General features: G+C 43.8%; 2 protein-coding genes across 3 annotated transcripts in view; one reads left to right on the top strand and one right to left on the bottom strand.

The window, feature by feature from the left end:
* The window catches only part of LOC114935434 (uncharacterized), a 214,888-nt gene that overhangs the window by 70,464 nt on the left and 123,834 nt on the right, over positions 1-20,590 (top strand). The window contains exon 5 of the mRNA XM_085487165.1: positions 18,860-18,895. Within this exon, the coding sequence (XP_085343291.1) occupies positions 18,860-18,895 (36 nt within the window). The remainder of the gene's footprint in view (positions 1-18,859; positions 18,896-20,590) is intronic.
* The window catches only part of LOC114935433 (LIM domain only protein 3), a 92,603-nt gene that overhangs the window by 52,002 nt on the left and 20,011 nt on the right, over positions 1-20,590 (bottom strand). The gene's annotated exons all lie outside the window — the stretch shown is intronic.

Genomic DNA, 20,590 nt, shown 5'->3' with positions numbered 1-20,590 from the left:
GAGTTAAATAAAAGTATAGGTAGATGGTTCTCTAGTATTTTTTCTTAACATTTTAAAACAAGGTTCTCTCTTAAAACGTACGTTCCGGCATTCTCCGTTCTGCTCAAAGTTTCCGGCGATCGCTTATTTCACTAATAATAGGGATCGAAAGCTAAATCGCTGTCGTTCGCCATTCGATCCTATCCACTCGAGCCGATATCGTTGATCGTGCCGACGACAAAGGGGCCGTAACCACTCCGGAAACTTTTATCTTGCAGGATTAATGGACGGATTAAAGTATTTGCGACGGGATGCGGGCTGATTGGGGTAAATCGTAGAGGGATTAGAACTTGATTGGCTAATTTGTAAGTGTCCCCAGCAGCCGGCACCAACTTAACGATCGATCGGCTTCCTCCTGTTACATACATACGTGCCCGGCGGCGATTCACGTTCGATTAAACAACGCGAGAACAAATTGCTCATCGTTTTAAGCATTAATAAATCCAATTGTGTTCTGCGTCGCGCGTACAATTGTTTAATTATGTATCTGTTAAGATATTCTAATAAATGTGCTAGTTTGTGTAGAAATCAGAATGCGATTTTGGCGGAAACCTTGCCCGCGAATCATTCCATCCCCGAGAGAAACACCTCAACTTAATGTGCGGCCGGTGCAACCGGTTGGCCGCGCGCGTTCTAGACTGATTTACATCGCGTCCCTTTACCGGACGCGGTAAGCACAGTCGGCGGGAAGCTGTGGTCAGCTGAGAAACGTAGCCTGTGATCAGTCTCGCACCGTTCCCCATTGAGCAGAAGCGACGGTAACTAATCTCGTCTCTCATTTACACGCGCTCTCTCTCTCTCTCTCTCTCTCTCTCTCTCAATGTATGTTACTATATCTCTCTGTCTGTGTTACGACCGATCGGACGTAATCGTATAGTGACGTTAATTGGAGGGAAGAAATAAAGTTAACGATTTAAAAGAATACGTATTTTTTTTACGAAAAAATAGACCAGATTTCGCGTGTACGGTCTCGAATATTTCCGGAAAAATGCACATTATTGGTCGGAAAAAAAAAAAAATATAATATGACACGCCGGGCAACTTAGGAGGGTAAGCGGAGAATGACAAGGGAGAACAACACCCTCGACAGGAAATGCGGAGTGAGGGAAGGAGAAAAAGAGAGAGGCGCATCGGCGCATTAGTTCAACAACCAGAACCAGACTCCCATGACGCGATGTACACCCGGCAGTTCTCGACCCTCGTTTCGCGTGGCTCTGATCGACGTTTCGAAATATTTCCCGACTGGTTGGACGTCCAGACGCTGCGCTTCCTGTCTCCTTACAATTCGCAGACAGTCCTACGGCGCGGAACACGCCCGTGGACAAAACCGTCCCGCGATGATGGACTCGCCCAAAGATAAGGGGGCATTCATGACGAAGACAAAACGCGCGCAACCGCGTAGTTGTGTCAGCATCGCCAGAAAGAGGGGGAGAGAGAGGGAGGGAGAAAGAGAGAACTGTGTCTCTCATCCCCTAACGGCGGTCGGTTTGCCGTTGGCGAGACAATAAACGAAAACTTTTATTATTAATGTTTCGCGGCAAGATAACGCACATAGCGGCGATTCGCTACAACAGAACGTTGTGCGCCACCGTCGTTCTCTCGCGGTAACGTTGCAGTATCTCGTTCCGTCGGCGATTCTTCATCTGCCTTCACTCCCTGCGCTCTCTCTCTCCCTCTCATTTTCCTCCTCCGTTCTTAACCTTCGGACATGATCATTTGAATCTGCAGGTAGCCGCTATACTGAAAACGAATAACTCTATCCGTAGGAATGCTAATTAAATCATTATTAAATTTATTTCTGCAGGAGCATTCCAGGAATTGTTCGGTATTGCGGGGATAAATTCCGCGCTTTGTTCAAATTCGGCGAAGGCAGAGCTCAAACGGCGCGTGAGATTAACTCGAGCTCTATTCTAGTTGAAGCTTCGCTCACAACTCATTCGAGACGGGTTTGTCCGCAGTAAGACGAAGGTCCGGACACTCGGGACATATTCTTGGTCGTTGCGCGTGAGTTAGAACCGCTCAAGGAATCGTAGCCGTTAACGGCTAACGTAAATAACGTAGAAGCGGTTTACGCCGTGACCAGGGAGTACCGGAGAGCTTCGCCGTTTCTCGAGCAATCTTCTCAATCTCTGTTTCAGGCATTCAATCCGAGCTTTAAAGAACGCACCATTTTTTCCCTTTATTTGCGATTAATATTTATCAGAATTATTTAATGCACAATCATTTCTAAATTTATTTCTCAGCAAACGTCATTGAATTTTTTACTCTCGTAAATTATATCTGCAGAATAATATAGTATTATAGAAGTTTAACAAAGTTTATAATGTCAAGGATTAACAATATGTTCGAGAGAATACTTGACGGATAGGTTTCTTACTTCTATTATGGCGTCGATCACAATCTTTATCAAATTACTGCGGAAAATCGAGTTTCGAACAGAGTTGATGCGCGATAGATATAAAGGGAAGGCAGGGTGTTCTTCGTCGTCTCTGTGCTTCGACAGCGGCCAGACCGGACGTGTGCTCGCTTACGAGCGAGAACACTTAATCCGAGTGGTGCTTGGTTAAAGCGATGACAGGAAACGTCAGGCCGCTGCCGTGCACCGTGATATATCGCTGCTCGGGAGAAGAGTCCGTAAAAGTACGGACGAAGGGAGGAATTTATGGTGCATCCACGTCGGTTTTACCGAGACGGGAAGGGAACGCAACGTTGTTGCAGCACTCGGATTGGACTTGTTGATTCCGAAAAAAATTGTCCAAGGTAGTATTCGAATTATTTTTGTCAAAATTAAGGAGATTATCTCGAAAATTCGACGCTTGATTTATATCCTGGAAGAAAACGTAGCAAGAAGTGTAGGTCTTGAAAAGAAACATGTGTAAATAAGAAATATCTATATAGAATTAATAATTGATTTATGTAGAAGTTAAGGATAAATGCCTAAATGCAATTGGGGATATTAATTGATTGTATCGTTGATAAGGAGGCCAGATCATTAACAGTTGCTTATTCGGTCCGGCTGTATGAAGCAAAATACAGAGCAGGGCACACAGGGTAGGAGGACAGGCGAGGATAGAATAGCTAGGAGATAGTCTGCGAGCCAGCCGATAGCGGCAAATGACCATTGCTGACATCACATCGTCCTAGTATACTCCCCGATAATTATGTACACGTTTACACGCGGCAACCCAGCAGGCCGCTGCTTGGTCAGCCTTTGCTTAGGATCTTGATGACCGGTCCCTTTTGTTAGTCTCGATAGGGATCGAGTGAATGCAAGAAATATACACGAGAGTAAATAAATCATACGATATAAGATAAAATCCAATCTCGTCGTATTTCGTTCTATGCAAATACCCTTGTAATAAGATAAATGCAGATTTTTAATTGATTTTTTAAAGATATAACATTTTCTACAAAATTATTTTTCAGAAATTATAATTCTTTCAAAACTCATTCCTCAAAATATTATATAAATATTTTATTATTCTAATATAAATAATATTGTAAATAACATTATATATTGTTGATGAAATTTTTTAAATGAATTGTTTTCACGAAATTATTGATTCAATGATTTAATGCGAAATTTCTTCGAACAAAATTTATATTATATAAAAATTCCGCGTCCATCTGAACGGTCAACACGCGATGGAATCCGCGGTGATTCGGAATTCGAGAAAGAGCCGGGTCAACGGAGTTATTGTTTTCGCGACGAATGCGCATAAAATAACGGAACCTCGAAAGTGCGGCGGCGCACGGGAGAGAGAGAAAGAGAGCCCCCCAAAAAATATATATCGCGCGTAATACGAGCGACAGCGCCATAGGGGTTCGCGCACTTCACGTATGGCGACCGTAGAACTATTGTCGCCGTTCGCCGCGCACTATGACGGCTTTCATTTTAGCGGCGACGGGCCAAAAGATACGCCCGGTCTGCGGGGCACTTCGGATTTATCGCAAGTTTAACATTACACAGAAGTTGGAAACGGCGCGAGGGATTCTGCCGGATATTTATACGGTTTGAATGCACGCACGAGGATCACTCTAATGGTTTTATTATACTGATACCCGCGGGATTTCTTGGTGGACGCTTTCGCACCCGCATGATTTCCGCGACTCGTCGTTTCGAGATATCACGGATTCCGCCGAAAAGAAGAAAAGATGAGACACAGAATTTCGCAATAATACAGTAATATACAGATGGCTGAAAGTTAGAGCCTCGATCGTAATAAAAAAATTAATCTGCTTTTCAAATTGTTTAATGTACAAAAAAAATTAAAGCAATTAAAGATCAAATATCTTTCAAATTAACAATTAAAGAGATTGCGTCTCTTTATAAAAATAAATAAATAAATAAATAAAAGTCGACTACAAATTCACTCGAGTATATAACGGGCAGTATTATTATTCCCACGTACACTTGGGCGAACACCCTGTTGTATAACCACGAAGCGAACCGTGGCGGAGTGGATGAAGGTTCCGAAATGTGGCTTCGACGCATCTTTTCTATCGGCGCGGACGATTTATCATCCCGAACGTTCCATAGGAATATTGAATACGACAAGATAATCTCTCGACACCCTTCCCTCCCCTCGCCCCCGCCCTACGCCCAGAACGATCCCCGTTTTGCGGTAGCTTCGGTAACGGCCGTGCTTAATGTACCGCACCGGCCGATAAGCTGTTATACCGTCGTGACGTGGCCTCCGCAGTTTTTGCCCCGCAAAGCGCAAACATCCCTTTCTTCATTGTGACGCACGTGACAGTGGCAGCAGTCACTGTCAGAGCGTTATCGGCTCGTTGCGGGCACGCTTGATAGCAATACAGGCGTTGCGAAAAGGGTTAACCGACCATTCTAAATGATATTATATGATAAGCGTAATAAATAATATATATGATAAAATAATTCTAGACTCTCATGAATGGTGCGATTAATTTTAAACGTGCATATACCAATTTTTCTTATTGCCAGTGCTCTGTCTCGTGAAAACGCGTTTATCGAGCAGTTTACATCAACGAGTAAGTTTACTTTAGCTCCTTCCAAACGTAAGCTCGTTAATATTAAGGCAGCATAACCCTGCAGCTTTGCTGGCGGCGTCGTTAGCTTTAGCAGAGCATCGTCGATATGTTAACCATAAAATAAAAAAGGTAATCATAACTCTGTCATATAAATTTCTCTCGTAATTTTTTCATTCTATGTCACGCGTCAGTTTTAACTATTCTAGATTCAAAATGGGTTCGCGCTCGTGGCTTGAAAACGTTTGTATAAAGAGGATGTTTGATTACTTTTATATGAAAGTGTGATACAAATGTCAAAAAATTACGCTGCACAAATATTTGAAGGACCGGCAATATCGAATATTTTTCAATGTGTGTTACGCGCATCTCTCTTTCACTCCCTCGCGCGTTACATGGTAAATATTTTCATAACATCCATTTAATCTTCCGTAAGAGCGTATTTTTCAAGTACCGCGTTCGACAGAGATATTTTTAATTGATATTTTGCACTGTGCAACGTGTATACCATCAATTATCAATACAGAAGCCAGATTGTGTTTTTTGTCAACATCTATATATAATACATATGTACATTTCGAAATATAAAAATATAGCAGAATTTCGACAATAAGAAGCAGTCGAACAACGTTATAGTTGGCCTAAGATCTTCTCGCAAAGAGGACAAACTTCTCAGAAATTACGAAACACGGCACGAACTTCATCGTTATCGGTCTCTATCTAGAACTTCATCGAATTCCGTGCTTAGGACTGAGGGAAGAGAGGAAGGGGAGAGAGAGAGACAGAAAGGGTTTTAGCGGCTTATCTCCCCGAATCACGCGGTCTCCCGATACGCTTTTGGATGCTCTCGCCCGGTCAAGATGGTAATCGAGATCTCGCGGCTTAATTATGCGGAGTTCAGTCGACGGAATCCGAGCAGTTATGCTAATCCGACCTTATTAATAAGGACTCGTGTCGGAACGTAGCAGAGAACGGTAGCCCTAACCCTTCGTTAAGACCTTCCTGTCGATCCCCTCCTCTCGTATCCTCGCGACTCGCACCCTTTGAACGTCCCACCACACCGTCGGGTTAAGCGAGATTTCTCATATAATCGTTTTATCCCTCGTCTACTTTCGGGGGACCTTCCGCGATGCTTGGGAAAATCAGGACGCTCTGTAACGTTTTCAGAATTAGCGGCCGAAATGCCGGTCATTTATTATTATTAAGAACGACGTCTTACCACCTTCGAGTCGATACACTATTGTGTGTAAAAAAACAATTCGACGGCAGTACATCTATGAAAGCTAATGTGTAACGATAATTAATTTTTCTCTTTCTCTTTCTTTATCATTCGAATAATTTCCGAAGTCTTTAACTTATCCTAAAGAAAATTTAAGGCTCACAGGAGAATAATATTGTTCTGTTTCTCTTTTTTGCTCTTTATTTTCTATTTATTATTGAACCGTCCACAATTTTGATGCTACAATCGGACTGATCTCCCGTTAGAGAGAAGGGCTGAGTTTTACGACGTTTAACGCGTCGCAATGCGCTTCCGGGCCAAAGTTGGCCGTCGTTGTCATCGCCGGGAGTTAAACGACAAAACGGGAGCTCTGAAACACAGCTAGATCAATGACCACGCCTATCGCGACCGCACACGGCACAATGGGAAATCTAACGAGTCCAGTTAGGGAAAATAATAGTTGTCGTCGGCTACGCGCTCGCTTTGTCACTGGACCCTGGGCGGACAAAGGCGACGTCATCGTTTTTGACGGTGCGCCGTCGGCTTTGAATAACCAGGAGCGACACAGGTGTCAGGACAAGTGGTTCGCTCTGACAACCGGTTATCGGTTATCGGTTATCGGCTATCGAGAACTTTCGAACTTACTGGTCCTTGACAAGACGGCACGTCGAATTTTACCGTTGACGTGCTTGCAAATCACGCATATCGCTCCCACTTCGAGATCTGCGAGGGTTAATTACAATCCTCTGCGACGTGATCGATTCTAAACGGGAAACGCTAATTGTATACATCATCTTTATCAATCATCAACGCTTGGGCATTGACAGCGTTGTACAAAGAAAATTTCGGGCGATACATAGTAAAAATACATTGCTTTTTAAGACAAAAAAAGGGAGACAAAAAGAAAGGATAGGAAAGAGAAAGAGAGATTTGCGTTTTCGTTATATATAATTATTATACATATTCAAAAGCCGTCGAGTATCGTTGACCGCAAATGCGATAATTTACCGCGTTCAATAATATCACGGGGCGAGATGCTATCGAGTCATAACGAGCTAATCGAATGAAGAAGGGAGACGTAAGACGTTTCTCTGCATTCAGGCAGACGCGGATCTAGCTCCACGACTGCTTCCGAAGAGACTGCAGAGGGACGGATAGGTGGAACGGACGCTTCTCGATGGTTACAGCGAGGGGGAGATGGTGGAAGAGACCAAGGGGTTGGGTCGGAGTTAGTTTCCGTGGCATTGACGTTCCACAATACAGCCCCCGATGCCGTTGACACCCCTATTTGCAACGACCCCGACGCAATCTCTGCCGTCGCGCGAAACCGCGTCCCGAAAATGCGCCAAGGCGGATCTTATTCAGCCTCTTCCGGTCTCTCAACGCGCTTCCGGACGAGCTTGAAAGTCTCCGAGAAGGATTCGGTGGAGTCTTCTCGGAGTTTATGCAAAAGAGATCCTCGTTTCTTTCATATTTTATTTACGGCTATGAATTTCTCGTCTGAAAATCGAGTTTTTAAACAAAATATTATCTTTCATCGTTTTGTGTGTGAATGGCTTTACAATTTTTTTTAATTATGATCGTTTTCTGTTGAGCCTTCAATTAAATTCCCTAATTTTGCCTTAACGAAGGATACTCGCAACCCGTCAAATATAATGATAGCGATGATCGATAAGACGATATAACACAATGTGCCTTGTGAACCTCCCTCTCGATCCATGATCGATCGCGTGTCTCCTTTGGAGACGCAGCAATGCAGCAATGGCTTCGACACGCGTTACTCTAACTCCAATATCCTATCGTCAGCGGGAATGGAGCACGAATTCGTCGCGTAAATTCTATTATCGTACGGCTTATCGCGAGTATTCGTAGTACAATGGATAATATCGGCGCTTGCCGTCCTCGAACGACCGTAAGCGTCGATCAGTGATGTCACTATCAGTTGTTTCCGCCTCACCAGACACCACACCATACCATTGCGACAAGATGGCGTTGGTTCACCAGCGCAGTATGCACCCGGAGATTTAGTGTTGCAAAAAATGGGGGACCGGTAGTACCTATAGATCTATCCAAAAGCATTTTACATTTATTTTATTTCAATTTATAAAGTGTACAGAGCACGCGCTATTTTTTGTGATAAATTTGTCGGTATTAAAAAATAATGGAGTTAACGAAAAAATATTACATTATTATACGTTATTATAAAATAGCTATTTGCATAACACATCGCGCAGCTATCAAAAAAAAAAAGTCGATGGTTGTTTAAAATACAAAATTACACACATTACAGACGAAATCAAATGAAAAATCTCAAGATAATCTCCATTAGACGTGCATGTGTTTAAATTTCCACGAGTCTTAAAAAAAACTAGAATTTTTTATTCCACACAAGTCTTCCATTCTCGCGGCAGCAACTGACTCCTATATTAGATCGCGTTTGCCAGTTGAAGGCTCATTAGTTGCAGGGCCAGAGCCTGTTAAAGGACCATTAGCCCGCATCCATCTCCCGACAAGGGAAAGTTCGATCCGCGATCTTGCTTATCTCGGAACGGCACGGGCCGGCTATTTTTACCGGTAGCATATCCGGGCGTTATCTTTCGCGCCGGCACGTTACCGATAATGGCGGCAGTCATTCGCGGATGATACGGCGAGATAGCACAGGCGATAGGCGAGGATGGAAAATGCGGCGGCGGCGGTCGAAATCCGGCTAATGGTTTCACTGAATCAAATCGGAGCGGCCGGCGTTTAACGGGGCAAACAGACAGAAAATGGAGCGCGACCGCATATAAAGAGTCGATGATAACGAAATGATATATGGCGACCGCGCGCGCTCGCTCGCTCATTCGTTCGTGCGAATGTATATGTATGTGTATACAGGGAGGCGAGAGAGAAACGAGCCAAACCCGGCGTTGCCTTGCCCTGCCCGCGCCCTCCGACTCGGAGGCCCTTTCGCCTCGGCCCCGCGATACACCCTCTATGTAATGCAACTTCCATCCCCCTGGCTGGCGGTGGTGATTGATCGGCGTGGAGATACCGGACGATATTCACCGCGGGATTAAGTGAATGCGCGGCCACTTAATAATCCTTATATTATATGTATATCCTTCTATTTGAAGCCAAGTAAATGTGCGGGTTTGCGCTGCGTTTGTTGTCCGGGTGTCGAAAAATAGGACTGTCGAGAAACGTGATTTTGTTGATGATTTCGAGATTAGAAAAATGATGGAAACGCGCTCTTTTATAAATGGAATGGCACAAAATAAACTTGTGATTCGATCGTCATATTTCGATTAGCTCGGATTCTATAATTATGCGAGGAACTTTAATAAGGCTAATGCGACGATTGAAGCGGAAGTTACTGTCCCGTAAGAGAAGCAAGTTCATGGAGAAGCTTAAGAATATGTGTTTCCACTGTCGCGCTGCTTACCGAAGCGTTGCTTAATTATCCCTCTCGGGTAATGGCAGGATAATCTAATAGCGCCGTCTGATAATTATCGATTCCATTAGCTAAAGATGCTATAAAAATCGTTCCTTCTGACAAGATCTAATACTTGGTAACAAAACGAGCATCCTAATTGAATATAAAGTTGCACCTGTGATAGTAACATATGCGTATTATAATAGTACTGACATTAATATATTTTTAATATAAAAAATGCTACTTTTTTTTATTTATCTCGAAAACGTTTATAAAATTTTGCTGTAAATTTAGATTTGTATAAAAAAACTTGAGCTCTTTTTTTTTTTTTTTTTTTTAAGAAACGCCTGATTTAAAAAAATTCCGCGCTTAATAAAATAGTTAAGTCATTTGGTGAAAATACTAATGTTAAGGTATCAATGGGGGATTATTCTATTTAGTTTTTTCATTTTTAATTTAATTAATTAAATTATATCTCTGTAAAATACCGATATTTAAATATATAGAAAGATATATGTTTGGATTGCATTTAAGAAGGTATTCAATTGATAACAAATAAAAAATATCAAAATCTTTTATTTTACGGGAATCTCGGAAGATCCATCGAATCTTAACTTCGACTTTTGAAACTGTAAAATATTTGCTGTGAAATATTTGCGAGGATATTAAACATAGACATACGATATAACTTTCGGATTACATTTGCGAGGAGCTTTGGCATGCGCAAATAACGTATCTAGGAATCTTTTATTTCTCGGGAATCGGAATCGCCGGCTGCGAGCGATAGCGGAACGAACGGGAACGATTGCTTTAATATTCAACGTCCGTAATAGCCGGACATGAGGTTTAGGATTCGTTCAATTATTCAAATCACCGCCTCGTTAGGTCGGTCTAAATCGAGATCTCGGTTATGTCCGGAGGTTGCCTGGGAGGAAATCTAAATTTGCTCGTCGTGCAGTTAAATGTTGCATCGGCTACATACGAAAGCATAATTTATGCATGTACCAACCGCGCGAGGCCGTCGATACTTAATCGATGGCGAGCGCCACATTTAAAATCAATCGAAATAACATTAATGATTCGACGCGGTTATCACCGCATTCTTTATAAGAGAGAGAGAGAGAGAGCATCGTTCTTCTGGAAAGAAATTTTCAAGGACTTAAGGCAGAAGCCAAGATTTTCTTCCGTCGCACTGTTCGTTCGCGCTGGCAGCGGAAAGCTTTCCTAGAGACTTTAACGCTCGTTGCCGAGCTTTAAATAATGCATGAGCAGTCAGTCAAAAAATAAGCGGCCAAGAGGCCCGGAAGGGAGTTCTTTCCTTTCTCCTGTCGGTCGGCAGTCGGCACGCCGGAAATGAGAACGTAGACAAACAGCATTCATTTCTGATTCAGGCGAAACGTTCGCCGAGATACGAGGATATAGCTTGATGAACACGAGGGTGTAATCGTACGTAATGGGGGAGCTCTTGAAAAATTATTATTATATTTCCCAAGTGAAAACATTAGACCAGGGTGTTAGTTTAATATAATATCTAATAACATATAAAGGAAAAATTGTATTGCAATAATAATGATCGCAAACATTGAACATACGTTGAAGATGGTAGGGCGAGTCCGAAGGGTCTCGGTCATTTTCTCTCAGGATTGCCTATTAGTGCTTAATCGGTGCCTGATTAAAAATTACAGATTAAAGCTGCCCCGCGGGAGTTTTCGAGCTGCCCGGCACGGCTGACCAAACCGTAACTGAGTTTCGTACCAACACGCCCTCGGGCTGTGTTGACTAAATTCCTCGAGCAGATAATCACGAGGGTGGCGTATACTTATACATCCTTGAAACAAGAGGAAGTAAGCCCAGCAATCTTCCGATCCCGGTTTATTTTGCCTGAAAATTCTGTTTTCATATACGTTCCCCCCGACAATGTTCAAGCTAACGTTATTATAAAATCTTTGTGCATTAATTATCAAATCTTATGGCATAAAACAAATATTCTGCCGGCCTAATCGATCAAAATGTTTTTTAAAAATATAAAATATTCCAGATTTTCTCTCTTTAAAATAAATCTATTAATTCTCAAGAATCTTGTTCGTATTAATTATACAAAATTTATAATATCACGAGTTTGATAACATTTGTGATGGCTGCTATTCTAAAATTTAAATTCTCTATAATGCTCGCGAAAATAAAAAGAATTTAAATAATTTAAAAAGATGGCACATTTCTCTCTCGTTCTCTCAAAAATTCACGTGACGTGCACGTCAAGAGATGCATCTGGCTGGATTACATCGTTCATTTTCTCACACGCGCGCCCGTACGATTAATTGCCAGCGAAACTCCAAACCATGGGTGCGCGTAGTCGGCGAGTATTTAGCATAAAATGTAAAATAAGCCGCGGCTCGAGCATAAATTGTATTCCCATTAGGAGAGTCGCTGGGCGCTAGTCGGGGGAAGAGGGAGGGGGGGGTGCATTTGAATACGAGCGGATTAAAAATTAAATATTACCGCGGAAAGGGCCGGCGATTAGAGCGCGCACGGCAGGAATGAAAAACCGTCCGTATACGCGAAGGGCGGTGGAAAAGGCATAGAGGAAGGGGAGACTCGAGCAACGAAAGTTTCGTAAAATAAAGCGGACGGCGTCATGGTTCTTCGCAAAAAAGGAAAAAAGAAAAAAGAAAAAGAAGAATTAAACGCTCTTCAATAATTCGCAATCGAGGCAACGAGGCGTTGTCCCGATTCGACGGCGAATTTTTTAGCAGCTCGTCCGCGCTTGAAAAACGACGAGATATTTTTCCCTGCTTCGTTATTTTCGCGGCTACCCGCCGCGCTTATTAAGGATAAATTCTTCTCCTTTCCCCCCTATCCTCCTCCACCTTTTTAACTCCTTTACCACCTCCCCCTTCTCTCTTCTACACTCCCTATCAAACCACCCTCTCTTTTTTTCTTTCTTCTCCTTTCCTTCTCTCTCATTCCCCTTATCTAACACTTCCTGTATCTTCTTTTTCTTCTCCTCCCACTCTCCCTCTACACCCTCCTCTTCTTGTTCATCCCTCTGCTTCCCCCAAATTTCCCCTATCTTCTCCCTAAATTCCTCCTTCCCCTCCTCCGTCCAGTTCCATCTCCTCCTCTTTTTTCCTTTTCTTTCTCCTCCTCCTCCTTTCCCTTCTAACCACACTATTAACGGCATGTGGTCCGAGTCCATCCTTTCACCTATCTCTAACTTCCTGATTTCCTCTCTTACCTCCTCATTACCTATTATGTAATCTATTACCGATTTCCCATTCGGCCCCATATATGTCCACCCCCCTTCCTCATCCCCTGCTATTCCTCCATTTATTATCGCCCACCCCTTTTCCTCCAGCTTCTTCACCAACCTTCTCCCTTCCCCATTTACCTTTGTATCTCTTGATTTTCTCCCCTTCCCTTCCTCTCCCTCCTCCTCTCCTATCTCCACTCTTCCTCCTAAATTTCCCGTTCTTGCATTAAAGTCCCCCCCTATTATCGTTCTTACTCTGTCTCCCTCCTCCTCCATCCATTCATTCATCTCCCCTAGCTTCTTCTCCATCTCCCCATTTATGTACACTCCCACCAACCTCCATCTCTCCCCTCCTTTTCCTATCCCCACCTCCACCATTCCCTCTTTATCCGCCTTACACTTTCCTTCTATTCCTACCCCTTTTCTCACCCCCACTATAATTCCCCCCATAGCCCTTCCTTTTTTACTCTTCCTCCTCGCATATTGCACCTCCCATTTATATCCTCCCGGCATCCTCCCTTTTATCCTTTCCCACCCTTTTTCATCTACCCATGTTTCCAGAAAAAACATTACGTCCCATTCTCCCACCGCTTCCCAGAAGTCCGCGTCCTTATTTCTTAATCCCGCCACATTCCAGAATGCCACCTTCCATCCTTCCTCCCCTTCTCCTTCCTCCTTTCCTTCTTCCCCTCCTCTCCCTTGCCCTTTACCTCCCACTTCCCTCCTCTCTCTCTTTCTCTTTTTCACCCTTCCTTCCCCACTCTTTCCCTCCCCTCCTTTCCCGTCCCCTGTATTGCTTCCATCCCCTTTCCTTCTATTCCCTCCTCTCTCCTCTCTTCCCTCCTCTCATCCCCTGCTCCTTCCTCCTTTAATTCCTCTTTCACCTCGTCCCATCTCCACCATTTACCTCTCATCCAAATTCTCCCATACCTTACCCATGCCCTCCTTCCCTCTCTTTCTTCCCCTCTCGCCAACTCTCCTAATCTCCACATCATCCTTCTTTCTTTCCACGTTAGATCCTCTTCAATCCTCTCCTCCCTTCCTCTCAACCTCCTTTTCTTTTCCATTATCTCCCTTTTAACCTCCATCTCTCCCACCCTTACTAAAGCTATACTTGTCCCGTCCCTTCTCCCCTCCCCTATTCTCCTCACTTCCTCTACCTGCCCCCCTACCCCTATCTCTTTCAATAATTTCTCCACCTCCCCTTTCACCCCCCCTTCTCCTCCCTTAATTCCTTTTATTATCACATTCTTTCTCTTTTCTTCTCTTTCCTTTCTCTCCCATTTCCATTCCATCCTCTTAATCCTATCTTCCATCTCCTCACTCTCCTTTCCCCTTTCCCCTTTCTCCCTCTCCCCCCTTTTTTCCTATCTCTAATTCTTCCATTTTCTTCCCCATCTCCTTAATCCTTTCCATAAATTCCTCCCTTTCTCTCTCCCACTTTTTCTCCCTCTCCTCCATTTCCTTTTTCAGCCCCCTTACCTCCTCCCTTAACTCCTCCTGCCCTCTTACTCCCTCCTTGATCTCTTCTCTAATTTCTCTTCTTATCTCTCTCATCTCCTGAATTATCTCCTCCTTCCACTCCCTCCCCATCTCTTTCAATATCTCCCCTATCCCTCCTGCCTCCTCCCTCCTTTCAACCTCCGGCGATCTTATTACCTTTTTACTTCTCCTGAACGCCCACTCCAAATCCCCTTTTTCTTCTCTCTCCTTTCTCAACCCTACTTCCTCTAATTCCTCCCTTTTCCTTTTCAAAACCTCCTCTGCCGTCCCTGTGCTCCCTCTTCTCTCCCATTTCTCCGTCTTCTTTAATCTTTCTATCTCCTCTATTTCTTTTCTTTCCATCTATATCTCCTTTACTTTATGCCTAGTGACTTTCCCTATACCCTATCTCAGTTACTTTCTCCTCTGCTAGTGACTTTCCCTATATCCTCGACTGGCTCCTCTGTCACTAGAGACTTTCCCCGCACCTACACCTATCCCCTATCTCTCTTCTCCTTTTACACCTGCACTCCTCTTTCCTAGTACCTTCCTCTCCCCTCGTGCCCCTGATCTATCTTCCAAACTGCCAACTCACTCTACCTGCATCACTTCTCTTCCTTCTCACCGCTCTATTCCCTTCTCACCCCACTTGCCTGCACTCCCCTTGCATTCGCCACCTTCAGCTTCTCACTCTCTCACTCTCTCTCCCCCTTTCTCTTCCACACACCTCTAATATTCCACTCAAATACACACACTGACAGCACCTCAACCTTCTCACACGCAACCGGAAACGGAAGAGAAGAATACAGGAAAAGAAAAAAGAAGTATGAGAGATTATGTAGAAAGAAGAAGGAGGAGGAGAATGAGGAGTGGACGAAGAAGGCAATGGAAGCGAGGACGGAAGGGCAGGTTTGGGAGGTGGTTAGGAGGGAAAGGGGAAAAGGAAAAGGAGGAATGGGAGAGGGGATTGAGATGGAGGAATGGAACAGATATTTTAGAGATCTATTAGGAGGGGTAGAATCGAGAGTGATAATGGGAGGAAGAAGGACGGAGAAGGAGAGAGGGGAAGATCAGATAGAAAAGGGAGAAATTAGGAGGGCGATAGGTAGGATAAAGGAAGGAAAGGCGGTGGGGGTGGACGGGATTCCGGGAGAAGTGTGGAAATTTGGAGGAGAGGGAATAGAGAAGTGGGTATGGGAGTTGTGCAATAAGATATGGAAAGGGGAGGGGTGGATAAGGGAGTGGAGTGAGGGGCTGGTGGTGCCAATCTTGAAGAGGGGTGAGGGAAAGGAGGTTTCGGAGTACAGGGGGGTAACTCTGACACCGTCTTTATACAAAGTATATGCGACGGTGTTGGCAGAGAGATTGAGGGGAGAGATAGAGGAAAAAGGGATGTTGCCACCGAATCAAACGGGGTTCAGGAAAGGGATGGGAACAGTGGACAATATTTATGTATTAAACTATTTAATAAACAGACAAATAAGTAGGAAAGGAAAGCAAATGGTCCTACTGTTTGTGGACCTGAGAGCAGCGTTTGATTCGGTGGACAGAGTGAAGTTGATGGCGGCGTTAAGAGGGAGGGGGGTGAAGGAAGAGACGGTGAGGAGGTGCGAGGAAGTGTTAGGAGAGATAGGGTTCAGGGTTAGAATAGGGGAGGAGGTGGGGGAGAAGTTTTGGACGGGGAGGGGGGTGAGACAGGGATGCCCACTGAGCCCGCTTCTGTTTAACATGTTGATGGCGGACTTGGAGGAGGAAATGGAGAAAGGGAGATGGGGGGGTGTGAGATTAGGAGAGGGCAAGGTATATACATTAGCGTACGCGGATGACGTGGTGCTGTTGGCAGAAGATGAGGGGGGGATGAGGTGTATGATGGAGAGGTTAGGGAGATATCTGGAGGGGAAGGGACTGGAACTGAATGAGAAGAAGTCGAAGGTGATGAGATGCAGAAGGGGGGGAGGGAGGTTAAAAAAGGCTAGTTGGTTTTGGAAGGGAAAAAAATTAGAGGAGGTAAAGGAGTACAAATATTTAGGATATGTGATTCAAAGGAATGGGGGGCAAGAGGGACAGGTAAGGGACAGAATAAAGAGAGGGGCAGCAATTATGGGACAGGTATGGGGAATAGGTAAGAGGAGATTTGGGAATAACTGGGGGAGGAGGTTGTGGCTCTTCGATGCGTTAATATGGACGGTTTTAGGATACGGGGTGGAGATATGGGGATGGGAAGAGAGAGAGGGATTGGAAAGGATACAAGAAAGGTATCTGAGATGGATGTTAGGAGTGGACTGGGGAACGCCTGGATATATGGTAAGGGAGGAATTGCAAAGGGAAAAGATAAGGACAAGGATGGGTAGAAGAGCATGGGGATATGAGAGAAGGTTAGAGGAGGGTAAGGGAGGATGGTTGGCGAGAATATGTTTGGGGGAGATTAAAGAAAGGGCAAAAAAAGGAGGGGAATTGTCAGGGTGGGAGAGAGAAAGAAGGGAATTTTTTGAGGGTAAGGGGATGGGATTAAGGGAGATAGAGGAAAGAAGGGAAAAGGGGGAGTTCAGATGGGAAGAAGTTGAGGAATGGGAAGGAAAGGAACAGAGGGAGGAGAGGGTAGGAAAAATGATAAAATCGGAATATAATAAGTGGTACAAACAGATTAAAGGGGAGGGGATTCCGGGCTATTTGAAGAAAGGGTGGGCGGAAGGTAGATGGAGGAGGATGGCAAGGTACAGACTGGGAAATGAAATGAAGGGAAATAGGTATTGGGAAAAGGAGGAGGATAGGAAGTGCAGGATATGTGGGAGAGGATTAGAGACGTGGGAGCATGTGTGGGAGGAATGTATGGATTGGGGAAGGAAAGAAGCTGGCAGGAAATGGTAAAGGAGATATTAGGAGAGGAGGGGGAAGGGGAAATATGGTTAAAAAGGTTAAAGAAGATGGACAGTTCTCTCTCGTTCTCCAAAAATCAGGAGGACTCAAGAGATGATCTGGGGATTAACGTCATTCACAGCGCGCGAGATTAGATGCAGGATCCAATGGGTGCGCGTAGTGGGGGAGATAGCAAAATGGTAAAGAAGGAGTGAGATAAACTGTACCAAGAGAGTCCACCTAGTGTAGGAAGTAGGAGCGAGGGTGCATTGAATACGAGGGATTAAAAATAAAGTTACCGCGGAAAGGCGGACGGTGTGTGAGGTCAGGCAGAATGAAAAACGCTATACGAAGGGCGGTGGAAAAGATAGAGGAAGGACTGAGCAATCGAAGTTCGAAGATTAAGCGGTACGGGTCATGGTTTGCAAGGAAAAAGGAAAAAGAAAAAGAAGTTTAACGCTCTTAAAATCCAATCAAAGAGGCGTTGTCGATCGACCGAATTTTTAGGCTCGTCCGCGCGAAAACGACGAGATATTTCCTCTTATTTTCGGGTACGCCCTTATTAAGGATAAATTGCAGATTATATTCTTTTAAGATAAACTAGCTTTACGGTTAGATAAATTCTTCAGGATTTTCCAATGCGAATCTGTATCGGGAAGCTCGCGGTTGATAAATCCGCGAATGCAAATATAATAATCGCAGCTGCAAATCACTATACAGTCTCTCGAGGCCGTGATACCGCCGCGGTGCGGCGCCATAACCATTTTTCACAATTTCTGGCAGGCAGCGGCGGCAGCAATGCGAGCCCGGCACAAGTGGCCGTATCTCGCGAGCTCTCTTTCTTCTCCGGGACATTAAGGCCCGGAGCGGCGCGAGCGAAACGGTTAACTAAGACATCAGTCATAATACGCGAGACAACCGGATGCCGAGGCGGAGGGCTGAGGGGCGTAAAGGGTCCTCGTAACTTCTCGTTTGCCCAGCTTTTGTTTGCGATATCCTCTGACGTATCTCTCTCTCTCTCTGACGCCAGAAACTGCCTTTATGTCTCGACGAGATCCGTACATCAAAGTTTATAGGCTGAGAACGAAGCGAGGTGTCGTTAAACTTGCGGCGAGATGCGACTCGATTGCGCGAACAATCATGAAAGTGTAGCGCGTGTATAATGTGTGCTTTACTTTAAGATGTCTTTCATTCTTTGGAGGCGCGAGTAAAAAAATATATTTTATCAAATAATAAGATGCAATTTAATTCGACCAGAAACATGAAAGTTGTCCTGTCATATCGACAATCTGTTAGCTATTTTTAATTAATGTAATTGCTGAATAAGAACAACACTTAAAAGGGACCACAATGTGGGTCGAAACGTAGTGTGTACTTATTTTCAATAAATCTTATTATTTGTTAAAATTTTATCACTGGCGATCAACAATTAATTGTGAATATATTTTATATTACATATTAAAGGATACGTCTAGGTAAAAATTTAAATATTATAGACAAAATGTGACATTTAATCAAGCTTTTGCTACGAAAACTTTCATTTTCTTTTATTTGACTCTAAATTAATAACGTTATTTTAATTTGATTACAGATCGAGCAGGGATACGACGAGATGAGTCAGCTAACTGTGAGTCTATTTTTTAATCACATATACTAAATGCGATTTGGCGGAATCAAATGCGTTCTAATTTTCTAGCGTTAGCGCTTATACGATAGGCCGTGTAAGATAGACAAATGCGTTCTGGTCAGTAGGGAAAGACCGGGCATGGGACGGGATGAGAGATTTACAAGTTTAGTTACCGGCGATCACACCCTAGGGACTCGGGCTTGATGGGACGCGTAGGCTATCGATATGAAGTTCGGAAAACTCTTCTGTACCAGAGTTGAGAGTGTCTGATAACTCTTTCCGGTCGAGCGATTGCTACATAGTTTGAATTTCGTGAAAGGAAATACGTTGTCAAGATAATTATGCCATTAAATAAATATCAGGAAACTCCGGAAACGCGTGAGACGTTCGGGTAAAGATATCTTCGACATCGTCGAAGGATTTATGCGAACAGGAACGGCCGGGGTTGTCCTGCCGACAACAAATCTCTCCTATTTCCTAACCGTTACGGATAGCCGGCCATTAGAGTGTCATCTTTTCCCACATTTATGAATGACCAGTCGCGGATAAGCCCTTGCGGGATATATCGCCGTAGAAACCGGCATACCGTGCGCCGGCGCATTTGTTTGAATTACTTTATATCCCACGATTTTTTATTATCAGTATCTCCTTCGGCCATACGTGCCCGAACGCTACGAGCGTACAAAACCGCAGCGTCTTCTCCGCCGGAGAAATATACCGTACGTTCCCGTCTTATCTTTTTTTTTCGCGAAAGAACTCGCTCGTGCGTATATCGATTCCTGGGAAAATAAACTCACCCCTCAGCTTCGAGTAGCATTCAATTTCTACGAAACGAGATTAGGTGATCTTCTTCAAATACATATTTATCTCTTTTATCTCTCGAATTTACAAAGTCTGAGCAAATTATATTTTGCAGAAAATACGACGGAAACAAACATGGTTATAAAGAAATTTAGTCGCGAATAAATTAAAGAGTGCAGGAATGATTATCTAATTATTGTCACCTGATGATAATATTTTACAATAATATTTTTCGAATGTATGACTGATATGGTACAAGTAAAAATAATTTAACGTATCAATCGACCGTGCCAATTTTCCCGGCTGTGCTACAGCGTTTCAGTTTGTCCCGACGATAGTCCGGATCGTCCCGTTCGGCGGTCCAAAACCGCGTCGCATAATGGGAAAATTTGCGTAAACGACGGGGTCATTAAGCGCCCCTCTTGCGCGCGAATGTGCGTGGCGGTCGCCAATGTGGAGACGGGGCTATAACTCGCGGTAATACCAACCTAACCGTGTACCCATGATTATAACGCTGCCAATTAGTCAAGCCGGCTTAGGATGGCAACCGTGCCCCGGAACAAACGTCTATATATATATATATATATATATATGTAGACATACACACGTGTATATCTCCCTCTCTATCTCTCTTTTACCACGTAGAATCCAGCAAGATTCGACGCGGGTACATATAAGATCACGTACTTGAATAAATGTTCAGCTCTTTGTCGCAGTCTTTCATTTTAGTTTTCACAGAATTTAAATAGCGTTTCCGAAATTTCAGACTTTTAATTTTAAAGTCGTGAGCATTTTTTAGGAAAACTACGTTATTTTTTATTTAATTTCTTCACATTACTTACGCTTGAATATAATAAAATGATATTCTATTTTTTAAAAAGAATAATCGATTGC

The sequence above is a fragment of the Nylanderia fulva genome, unplaced genomic scaffold (genome assembly GCF_048542155.1).
Source record: "Nylanderia fulva isolate GAGA-0341 unplaced genomic scaffold, ASM4854215v1 Scaffold50, whole genome shotgun sequence".
In the NCBI taxonomy this organism is placed as follows: domain Eukaryota; kingdom Metazoa; phylum Arthropoda; class Insecta; order Hymenoptera; family Formicidae; genus Nylanderia; species Nylanderia fulva.
This window is presented reverse-complemented; position numbering and strand designations above follow the sequence as displayed.